The sequence below is a fragment of the Trichosurus vulpecula genome, chromosome 7 (genome assembly GCF_011100635.1).
Source record: "Trichosurus vulpecula isolate mTriVul1 chromosome 7, mTriVul1.pri, whole genome shotgun sequence".
NCBI classification, from domain to species: Eukaryota; Metazoa; Chordata; class Mammalia; order Diprotodontia; family Phalangeridae; genus Trichosurus; species Trichosurus vulpecula.
In genome coordinates this window covers 107385309-107397459 of record NC_050579.1, presented here as the reverse complement: position 1 = coordinate 107397459, position 12151 = coordinate 107385309, and the positions used below count along the sequence as shown (strand labels likewise).

General features: G+C 39.1%; 1 protein-coding gene across 1 annotated transcript in view; it reads right to left on the bottom strand.

The window, feature by feature from the left end:
* Positions 1 to 1622: 1622 nt before the first annotated feature.
* PPIL4 (peptidylprolyl isomerase like 4) overlaps positions 1623 to 12151 on the bottom strand; it is a 39560-nt gene continuing 29031 nt past the window's right edge. The window contains exons 12-13 of the mRNA XM_036769449.1: positions 11800 to 11932; positions 1623 to 2076 (exon numbers count right to left, since the gene is read on the bottom strand). Of these exons, the coding sequence (XP_036625344.1) occupies positions 1831 to 2076; positions 11800 to 11932 (379 nt within the window). The 3' untranslated portion in view covers positions 1623 to 1830. The remainder of the gene's footprint in view (positions 2077 to 11799; positions 11933 to 12151) is intronic.

Below are 12151 nucleotides of genomic sequence, written 5' to 3'. Positions count from 1 at the left end.
GTTTGGTGATCAGGTCAAATATTTACTGACTTTAGGTACTTTCTGAGCTCCTTTAGAATTAATTTACATTCGTTAGACTTTTTAATAAAATTACAATTAATATCTATGTCATCTCTGTTGTTCATTTCCAATTTCTGATTTAACTAGCTCAGAATTGAGTTGTTTCAGCTGTACATCGTATTAATCAGGAATGGCTGTATTTGTCCATGCCTTCACCAACAATGCTCGAGTTTAATGCAGATAATAAGGAAGCCCAATAGTTGCACACCAAGAAAAAAATCAAATAGCAAGGGGTCAAAGCTATACACAAAATGTAATTATAATAGAGGCCAAAAGGGAAGGATGGCATGGGTACACAGCTGGGAGAAGAGCTATCAAGTTGTTGCCCAGTCATTTTTCAGTCATGTCTGCATCTTTGTGCAGACTCCCATTTGGAGTTTTCTTGGCAAAGATACAGGAGTGGTTTGCCATTTCCTTCTCTAGCTCATTTGACAAAATAGGAAATCGAGGCAGAATGAAGTGACTTGCCCAGGGTCACCCAGCCAGTAAGTGATAGGATGCCGATTTGAACTGATGAAGGTAAGTCTTCTTGATTCCAGGCATGACACTTTATCCACTGTGCCACCTAGCTGCCCCTAGCTATTCAGGAGACACATCTAAAATCATCTTCTCATCAACTCATCAACACAGCATTCCGTTGGAGAGAGCCCACTAGTATTAGGACTGAGGCTCTTCTGAAGCTAGCAATGTTCTTCTCAGCTTAAGAGAAGCCTCAGCTGATCAGGAACTTTCTGAAACTCCACAGCAAGGGCTTTCACAAAGAACTGTGTCTTCACGAAAATAGTGTCTGGCATTACTTTCCCAACTGGTCTTTTAGGAGTTGGTGTGTCTCTCTCTAGATCAGCCCCTTTAAACTGACACAAGGGAGACATAATCTGTGTGGTATTTCAAGCTCTTCAATCTTTCTAGACCTATTTCGCGTTTAATTCTCTTCACATACTAGAAGGTCCAGCCAAACTAGATTTCTTTCTGTTCTTCAGAAACAACAGTCCATATCCCATCTCCAAGCCTTTATGCAGACTGTTAAAAGCCCACAATGCACTCTCTCTTCACTGTGTTCTCAGCATCCCTAGTTTGCTTCAAAGCTCACTTTGCTACCTCCTATATTAGGTCCTTCCTGATTTCCCCCAATTACCGCTCCATCCCACCAAAACTACCTTCTACTTATCTTATACATGTTTACACATGTGCAAGTTCACTCTCACAAGGCTGTAAGCTCGAGGGCAGGGATTATTTATTTCACTTTTGTCCTTGTATCCCCACCATTTATGTGGCACAGAGGAGAGAGCGCTGGGCTTGGAGTTGGAAGACCTGGGTTCAAATGTGCCTTAGACATGGAGTAGCTGTGTGACTCTTGGCAAGTCATTTAACCTGTTTGCCATGGTTTCTTCATCTATACAAAGGGGAATAAAAGCACTGATTTCCAAGGGTTGTTGTGAGGATCAAATAAGATAACTGCAAAGCACTTAGCACAGTGCCTGGCATGTACGCATTATGTAGATGTCAGCTATTATTAATTATTATTATTACTATTAACAATCAAATTAGTTAATGTACCAAAGAAAATTTTAAAAATCTTTTATTGAGTCTTTCACGATCATGTATACTTTTTATTAATTGAAAATGTCTAGATACTTCAGTGAAAGATTTAAGCAAATAAAAAGTAAGAACAGTTTCTGACTTCTCTGATTCAGGGCTGTACAAATCCTTAATTAGCATGATCAGTCACACTAGAGAAAATTTAAAAGCCACTTTCGGAGGTATCTTCCTTCATCTGTACCTAGATCTTTCTTTGTCTCTGGCTTTCTTTGGGCTTCTGCTTCTGTCCCTCTTTTTATCCTTTTCTCTTTCGCGGGGTTCTGTTCGGTGTTTAGATTTACTGTTGCTACGGTAGCCGTCTCTGTCCCGAGATCGACTGCGGCTGCGGCTCTGAGGTCTCTCGCTTTTTTCGCTCTTCCGCTTCTCTTTACAATACTCTTCTTCATGTCTCCTATGATGCCTCTCCCAGCTGGAATCCTGCCAAAAGAAAATTGAGACATTTACAGGAGCAATAGTGGCTCATTTGGTGGGCACTTAGCCACAGTACCCAATATTCAAATAAAGAGATGATCTCCTTCCATTGATGCACATTCATCCTATCCATTCCTGCCCATCCTATGTGACTCCAGATCCTCCCATCAATTTGCCAAGGAGGGCCCATTCAACATCCAGGAGGCTTTCCTCACTTCCTTCTGAAGTCACAAAGACACTGGTCTAGCATCTTCTGCTGTCAGACAGTTCCCCGATGACATCTTTTACTCTTGTTCTTCATAGTTCGACACTCATGACATGGTGCAGCCTGTTCACACCCACCATCTGTCTCTGCTGCCTTCTGCGTGATGCTCATTTTGAATGCTTCAGTGATGCAGTGTTCCGTGTCTTACAGAAATTCAACACCGCTTTGTTAACAGGAACTCAACAAGAACTAGCACAGAATAACTCAGATGTAGATATTAACATTGCTAAATAGGCTCTTCTATCAATACCAACAACTGTAACAATAATAGTGACCACAACAAGCATTTTTAAACTTCGGTTTTACAAAGTGTTTACGTGTGTTATTTCACTTGACCCTCACGATAACCCTGGAAGGTAGGCACTACCGATACTGACACACGTGGAAACTGAGACACATAAGAGATTAAGTGACTTGCCCACAGCCATACAGCTAGTAAAGTCTGAGGTGAGAATCCAACTCAGATTTTAGATATACATCGACTAAGAGAAAAATCAGACAAATTTGAGTCCTCATTTGTAAACAATTTCAAAAAAGAATCAGCACCTAGAATTGAGAACTAGACCGCTAAATTTAAATTAGTACAAACCTTTGCTGCAAAAGCACAAGCTTTTCTACATATTTGTTAAGGAGATTCCTCCCTTTATTTGATTCTTATGAGGTACATCTGTCAGAGCAAACGATTTCTCTTTTCTGGAACATCCCATGAAGAGCTTCACATCACACAATAAAAGGGAGGGTGAGACAAGCAAAAAAGAACCTTCCTCTCTTCTCTTCTTTCCCAACGTCCACCCCTTATTAAATTTTAACATCTCAGCAAAGTGGCTAAGAATTGAAAAGGTTATAGTTCTCTCTTCTTCCTCTAATAGAGAGTTGCTGAAATGCCCCCACAAGTCAAGACTGCTGTCCCCTTGATCCATTCTGACCATGGGAACCCTAGGATTACTGCTTCCATGGGGATACCTGTCCTTGGAAGGTATATATTAAAGAAGTACATGTCAAAGCTTAAAATCAAGACTGCTGTGGTGATCCTAGGCTTCTAACGGTGTTGCATGGTTTCACATGAAAGCTGAAATTTTCCTCAACATCCTGTTTCTGTGCTTTATAAAACACTCTGAAAGGAGTTGGCAATGATCATAAAAGTTGACAGGGATATAGCAATGTAAGGTTTAAAATACAGGAAGAGCATGGTGTAGTAGAGAGGGGGCTATAGCCTTCCAGCCAGAAAAACCTGGCTGGAAAAGTCTGCTTCTAACACACACTAGCTGTGTGTCCCTAGGAAAGCTGCCAACCTCTCAGGGCCCCCAAGCAGGTAAGACTAAGCTCTCAATCTCATGTCAGTGCTTTTGCACAATTTTCAGTGTGATGCAGCGTAAGGAGAATTGGAAGAGATTTTAGGTTTGAATCTCAGCTCCCAATTTACTACCTGTAGTGACCTCCTGAAGGAAGATCCTTTCCCTTCTTTAAAGCTACAATCCTATTTTTCTCCTCTCCCAAAACAAATTCTAGCATTCTACAGAATTCTTAGAAATAATACACAGTGCTCACATAAATGTTCTTCTGTTCTGATTTGGCAAATATCTAAAAATGAATAAAGTCAAAGAGAAAGGAAAATTTATATTTTACGTAGAATATATAGCATGAAAATACCAATTCTTTATACAAAGAATTGCGATTTTTTACACCTGGTTTTTAAAAAATTTTAATGCATTTAAAAATGTATCCTCAACTTGTTAAACATCAGCAAATGTTCAAATATACAAATAGGAATAAACAATCATAAATTAAACAATAACTACATTAGGTTCTTGTAAAAAGTATCTATTTAGTTTTATTGATGTCTTTTGTTTTTTAAATAAGTCATTTCTGGGTATCTCCTCTCATAGACCCCTCCCCTCAAAACAAGAAAAAAACTGAAGCAAAACCAACACACTTTATGACCACACTTAGCTACTGAACAGACAGCATGTGTTATATTGTCTTTCCTCTGGGACCATGGCTGCTCATTGGGATTTAGTCTTTTAATGTTGTTTTCTTTTATGTTATTGTAGTCACTGAGTACTCTGACCACTCATCTTAGGCATATATCCTTGTATAGTCTTTTTTTTTTTTAAATGAAAATTTCATCACAGATACTTGGTACAAAGACTTATTCTCACTCATAACATCTCTATTCTAGCTATATTGGTTTGTTGAGGGAAACAGAGGCTTCTGAGGTTGAGGGAACGTATAGATACAAAGCCAGAAGGAACGGTCATTACAATGGGGTGTGTACGTGTGTGCAAGCACACCTGCGTACACACGCACACACATGATCAGTCCGTGACAGTAGAGACTGTGTCTTATATAGCTTCCCATCTTCCCCCGTGTTTTGAATACAGGCGTTTAGCGTTTGTTGAATTAGAATAAAAAGTTCACCTTGGGGAGCAGTGAGAGAGAATGGGTGATAAGTAGGGGGAGTACAGATTGTTGGGAAGCTCTTGCTGAATGTTGATAAACAGGGCGATGAACGCTATCAGCCTGGAACTGTTATGCAAAATTGCTCAGAAGGAGGCCAAGGCTGTCAGACAAGAGATCCGTTTGGAGGATGTTGTAACATAGCACAGATGCCATGTGATGATTTCAGTATGGCAAAGAAAACTGGACTGATACAAGCAACACTTTAACGCATCATCTTAATGGAAAGTTATGACAGTTTAGATGAGAGTTAAAGGAAAAGGTATTTCTTAAGCACTTGTTCTGTGCCACCCTCTGCTAACCAGCAGGATACAAACAGAAACATGAAGCTAGTCCTTGGCCTTAGAGTTATGTATGAAGAGGGGACACACAGAGAGGCAACCGGAGGCCAGGAAGGGGTCTTTAGGTTTGCAAAGCTGCTAGGCTGGCAGACAGAGCCACAGGGGAGCTAACCGACACCTCTACCAGCAGCAATGGTAGTACTAGTAGTACTGATTAGGGTTCCCGAACTGCAAAGTTGGAAGGGGCAAAGGAACATGCACAAGTGCCCAAGCTGCATCGGAGAAGATGGCCCCAGAATAGAGTTAAGCCAGCTGGTATCAGCCTAGAGCTCGGGGGCCACAAGAAGCATTCACCAAAGAGGCAGCAGAGCCACAGCCACCCTGAAAGAGTCAAGGAGTCCAGGTAGCATGTGTCGGGGTAAATGCTGAGAAGATGGCCAGGGAGTGAGAAGTCAAAGGAAAGGCATTACGGTAACAGAGGCGAGAGCCTCTCTGCCACTTACTCACTCTATGACCTTACTTAACCTTCGGCCTCAGATTTTTCATCTGCAAGATGAAGGACATAAGACTTGCACTGCCTACCTTGCAGGGTTGTAGTAAGGAAAGAATTTTATAAACTTTAAAGCAAGAGGTGAATATGAGTTATTATTTCTGTCTTTGGAAAATATGAGAAGTTGAACTTATCAAAGACAGCCAGCTGACTCCACAATACCACTGTGAATGATGAGGAAGGGAAATGAGGATTAATTGACCAAACAAGTCCTTATGACTGACTTCACTGAAAAAACTGTAGATGCTACTACTATACCAATGTAAAGGGAAAGAACAACAACCAAAATAAAGCTGTTATAAGAGAAGTCTCTCTGGAAAGGGGAGGGAGAGAGAGAGACTGGGAAATAAAGTCGACAAATACAAAAGACATCAACTTGTTTTTAACATTATAGATATTACAGAAGTTGAAAAATAAAACACTCCAAAACCCAAAATGCAATCCTGTTCAACAAATATTTGAATGCCTACTGTGTGCCTACTACTTTTTTTCCCATTGTTAAGCCAGTTTCCCCCACAAAGGCAAATAAATATTTTTTGGTTATTTAAAGATTTTTATACATCTCTCCCTAGGTATAAATACAAAAACAGCCACCCTTAAACATGTTTCTTTCATTTTCCTATGATATATTGGCTAAATTGGAAGTAATGACGCTATGCTTTATGGATTTTTGCCTCTTTCGGAGTAGTAGATTTTAAGAACTTGGCATTTAAAATAATATAGATCACAACAGGGAAATAATTTAGAAAAAGAAAAAGGCAAATAACAGATTAAGAAAAGTACTTACAGCAAATCTGATACATAAAAGCAGAGTATTTAAAATATATAAAGAATTGAATAATTTACAAAGGTGTAGCTCAGAATACCATATAGATACATAGTTAAAGAATATTATGAACAGAGAATTTTCTTTTTCTTTTTTAATGCTGTGCCTGAATTGATAGAAATTGCTGGGGATAATTTTTAGCAAGTCTTAAGTTTTAACCAGCCCAACGATTCTCAAGGTGTCATATGAGGTCTTCACACTCCTCGAAGTTGTCTGGAATAATTAAGTGTCCCTTTTGTCCCTAGTTTTCCTGAAACTAGCTGTCACTTTTCTTTTTAAAAACTTATAAAAATGTTTTATTAAAAGCATAATTCCGGGGCAGGTAGGTGGCACAGTGAGTAGAGCACCGGCAACCTGAGTTCAAATTCGGCCTCAGACACTTGACACATGTACTAGCTGTGTGACCTTGGGCAAGTCACTTAATCCCAATTGCCCTGCCCCCCCCAAAAATGATAAAAGCATAACTCCAAATACCAATACAACTAATTCAACTTGTTAAGTAGCTCTTTAATTAATTTCAACACATAAAGTAGAATAACAATTTCTCAGTCACTCCCTCTTTAGTCCTCTCCTCTCTTATCTCTCCCTTAAGCACTTATTGCTCCCTCCCATTATCCACCACAAAAGAATCCATAATGCCAAAGAGTCCAGCAAAATAAATTCATTAGCAAACCAGACATAATAACCAATAAAGTTAAAAAAAAACCCACCATACAAAAAGATTATCAAAATATGAGGGGGCAAAATTAAACTGGCCCATCCAAGGTACTCTACAAATTTTAAACAAAAATAAAGTTTGGCATACAGTCAGCAATCAGGGTTGAGATACCAAACTTACATACACAATTAGAAGCTATTCAAAAGCTAGTCTACCTCAGGATTCTACAGAGATAAAAATGGAGGCCCAAACCAAAAAGAAAAGCAAGCCCTTACAAATGCAAACAACACATGAAAACCACAACAGGGAATTATAACTCATTACTGTATCATCCCCCTATCCTGCCACGTGACCCTACTACCTAAGACTCATTTCCTGTAACATAGGTGAAAAGAATTTCTGTATCTTAACCACCTTCAGAATGTAGGCATAGGGTGGAAAAATTAAATTTATATGAGTTTTTGAAGTGAACTTCAAGGTTCAGAAAACAAAAAGATCTGAAAATATGAGTCAAAACATTCTTATAAAACCATTCTCATGAAAATAAGAAAGAATAGGAAAATATGAATTGCAGGTGGATATCAGTCAATAAACATTTAATGCTTGGAGTCGAGAGATGAGGGATCTTATTCAAGGAAAACCAAGAAGGCCATTGTCACTAGATTGCAAAGTATGTGGAGGGGGCAGGGAGGGCGACAGGGACGTGGGGGGAAGAAGGTATAAGAAGTTTGGAATTGGGGGAAGAGGGGGAGGGAGCTGGTTATGAAACATTAGAATGTCGGAGGATTTTATATCTGATCATGGGGGTGATAGGGATCCACTGGAGCTTATTGACTAGGGGTCATGGTCAGACGGGAGCTTTAGGAAAATCATGACAACTGAGTGAAGGATGGATTGTAATGGGGAAAGACTTGTGGCAGAAAGATCAACCAGTAGCTGTTACAATAGTTCAGGCATGAGATAATGGGGACTGTGTTAGGGTGGTAGCACTGTCAGTGGAGAGAAAGTGGAGTATACAAGATGTTAAGAAAGTGAAATCAAGGCCTTGGTAACAGACTGGATACATGGGGGTGGGATGGTAGTGAGGAGTTGAGGATGACACCTGGCTGACTGAGAAGAAGATGGTATCCTTGAGAGTAACAGGGAAGTTTGCAAGAGGAAGGTTTGGGGGGAAAGATGATAAGTTCAGTTTTGGATATCTACAGCACACTAAGCTTAAGATGTCCTGTTGGAAAAACAAGATCAACTGGAAGTCAACAGAGAGGTTACGGCTAGACAAGAAGATCTGAGAATCATCAGCACAGAGATGGTAACTGAATCCACGGAAACTGATGAGATCACCAAGTGAAACAGTACAGAAGGAAAAGAGAAGAGGGCTCAGGACAGAGCTCTGGGGACACCCACGGTGAGTGGGCATGACGTGAATGAAGATCCAGCAAAGGAGAATGAGGAATAATCACACAGGCAGGAGGAGAACCAAGAGAAAGCAGTGTCATGAAAACCTAGAGATGGGAGTATCAAGGGGAAAATGATGAGCAACAGCATCAAAGGCTTCAGAGAAGTCAAATAGGATGAAGACAGAGATCTTTAGATTTAGTAATTAAGGTATTTTTAGTAACTTCTGAGAGAGCAGGTTAAATGATGAGGTTGGAAGCCAGGCTGCAGAGAGTTAAGAAAGAGGAAGAAGAGGTACTCATTGTAGCCAGCTTTCTCAAGGAGTTTAGCCACAAAATGGAGAAGATATATAGTACGAAAGCTATTGGGCATGGATGGATCAAGTGAGGGTTTTCTGATAATGAGCAAGACAGGCATATTTTTAAGTAACAGGGAAGCCAAGGAGAATAAATGAGGGAACAAGCAAAGATAAGTGAGAGAGTGGGGATGATACAGAAGGCAACCTGCTAGAGGAGACAGGATACAATAGGATCACTTGTGCATAAAAAGGCATTGGTGTCACCTCATCATGTGAGACAGGGAAAAAAATGGAAATTACTCGAGTGTTCAAAATTGCCTTTAATGATTAAATAATTTTCCTAGACTAATTCACTTTTTAATTTTAATTAAAATACAAATGTAGACTCACTAAAATTTCTAATCCTAATAGTGAATTTTGTCAAAAAGTCAAGAAGAAAAACAGAGAAAACTACTAGCAACTCCTCTGCAAGTCAAAAAAATTAGCCAGTTGCCATTTACAAAGGGGGGAAAAACCCCTAAGAGATTACCACTCTTATTTCTGCTAGGTGACATAATTATTTAAACTAATACATATAGCAGAATTGGCTAACATTCTTCTTCCCATACCAACAGAGAGCGATTATAAATGCCACTGAGAGGTTATAAGGGATGAGATAACAGTGTCAAATAATTCACAACAGGAAAAGAATTTGCAGGCTGTAAATAATTTGTTAGTCTACATGTCTTAAGCCTTTATGTCCATCACCTGATCAGTATTTAGGCCTCTGTTCATTACAGATTCACACTTACTAGAATTTTGTCCTTGTTGGCCTCAATTACAGTTTGATCTAGGGTGTTCCCTACCCATATATATGTCAAACACTGGAAGACAACATTACTTTTCCTAAAGCACAACTCTAATTATGTTATCCCCTTCTCTGAAACCTTCAATGAATCTCCATAAAACGAAGTATAAATGCGATAGACTGGCACCTACTTTTTGCCTCATCTCCTACCACTTCCTTACATACATTTTCTATTTCAGACCAAGTGGATTATTCAGTGTTCCCTGAACTTTCCCACATTGGCAGAACGGCAGCAGTAAGATTAGATTTGGTGTTGGAGAACTTGTTTTCAAATCCTGACTCTGCAGATACATAGCTATATGACCTTGGGTAAGTCACACCTCCAATTCTCATTTGCAAAATAGGGGAGTCAGACAAGCTCTCTAAGATCCAACCCTCCAGCTCTCAATCCTAGGGTCCTAAACTCATTCTCTTTCCTATGACTAAAAGGTGCTTTCACCATTTCTGCTTTTCAAAATTACATCAGTCCTTCAAATACCATCTGTTTCATAAAATTCACCAAATTCCTAGAACATTTTTATACCACTTCTAGGTACTTACTACACACAACCTTGCAGTAATTCATGTACATTTCATTTCTCCCACTACACTGTAAATGCCTTGAGGGCACAGACCACCACTTGGTCATCTCGATATTCAAGAGCCTAATATAGTCTCTGTGCATAGCAGGCACTCAAAACATCTTTCTTAAATATTGTTTTTGCATAAAAACTAATTTTATTTAAACTCTAACAATTTGAAATACAGTGTTTTGAAGTATGATTAAAAAAAAGCATCACAGATTTCCATTTCTAACATGTACTACATTTGAAAAATAGATTGTTGTGACATTTGTTACAGAACGCCAAATATATCAAGGTTAAATGAAAACAATAAGAAAAATAAAGGGTGGCACGCCTTTCATTTACAAATTATTTTCTTTCATGAATACTTTTGTTGTCTTAATCAGGGCAAGAAAAAGGGATTCTGAGGATGGGAAAATAGGTTCTGTCAGTGTTAACTTTGGTATAGAGAACTCCCAAGTAAGGACTGTCCTTTTATCAATGCAGATTGTTACCTTCCCATAACATAAAGCCTTAGAGAATTGCCTAGAGCTTAAGTGATTAATTGGTTTGCCCAAGGTGACAAAATCCAAGAGTCAGAAGCAGAGATTTTTGATTTTGAGGCCTGCTCTCTACCCACAATACCATACTACCTCTCATGAGTGTTATATTTGTTTCAAATATGTGATACAGCTAAATATAATTTTTTGGGCCCAGCTTTCTCTAGCTACTGGACTTTATATGTGGAGAGGAATTAAAATCACAAATGAGAATTTTTTTCAGCATGTTGTAATTGTTTTTGATGAGGGAAAATGTCAATCTATAGCTCAAGGCACTCTGGTTTGTGTTAAAGACTATTAAGGGGTCCTCTGAACTTGTCTTTTTGAGTTGCCATATTTTCCATAAACACAGGAGGCCTTGAATGTGTCAAGGAAAAGCCCCCACACCTCACTACCACCACCCTGTCCTTAGCTGACATAAGGTGTTGTTTGCATCCCTGTGTGATCTTGGGACAAGCCACAGTCAGTTTGTACTAGGCTTGTGCAGCTGGGACCCTTACAGAAGCAGACCATCATATCTTCATGGTATAAGCCATTTCCAAGGGGAAAGAATGTGGTTTTTGCTGACTCCTTGCTCCTCCCCTTCCAGAAGGCTTTTCCTTTTCCTATCTTCTGGCACCTTTCCTCCTCCCATGCCACACTCCTTTAGGTAGAGATTTCTGGTATCTCCTCCTTCTTTTGTCCTGCTGTCATAAAAAACTTCTATATGGATTCTGAACTCTTTGAGCTCTACATGCACGTTCATTTCTCTTATAATAAAACTGGTTTTCACCAAGTTTGTGAAGCTGTGATTGCCTGTTGACACTTCCCAGGTGAAAAATCAGGTATAAAACATCCATTTATAATTTCTGACACCATACCCCACAGATAAACCACCCGAACACTCCCAACTATTCTGTGTCTGTAAGCCTGCGATGTAAAAAAATGTTCAGAACTGTATTCTTCCTAACAATCAACGAAAACAGTAGTGAAGTGAATACGTCATTATTGTGAGATTAAGTATTTTGCTCTCTGTAAGCTAAATACAAAGAGGAATTGAATTAGAAGTACCTTAGAATTTTTCACTGTTGTATAATCCTCTTCAGAACAGTGACGAGTTTTCTTCTTATGCTTTTTACTTGAGTGTGAGTGACTTGATTTAGAGTCTTCCATTTCTTCATCTAGCACAAGATCATATTTTGTACTGAAGTACAGAGTTAAGGGTAGTTTTGAGAGTTGATCATGTGTTAAAACACAAGGATTCAAGGACCAAATGAGGTTACCAAAGCAACTAGGTTTTAAAGGTAACAAGTCAAAAAAAATTTCTATAGAACAGCAAACTTAATTTGTAAAAGAAACTCAGTCAGCATTTTCTATCATTACATAGTCAGTGGACATGGAGGTCATTGTACTCCTTAGCGAA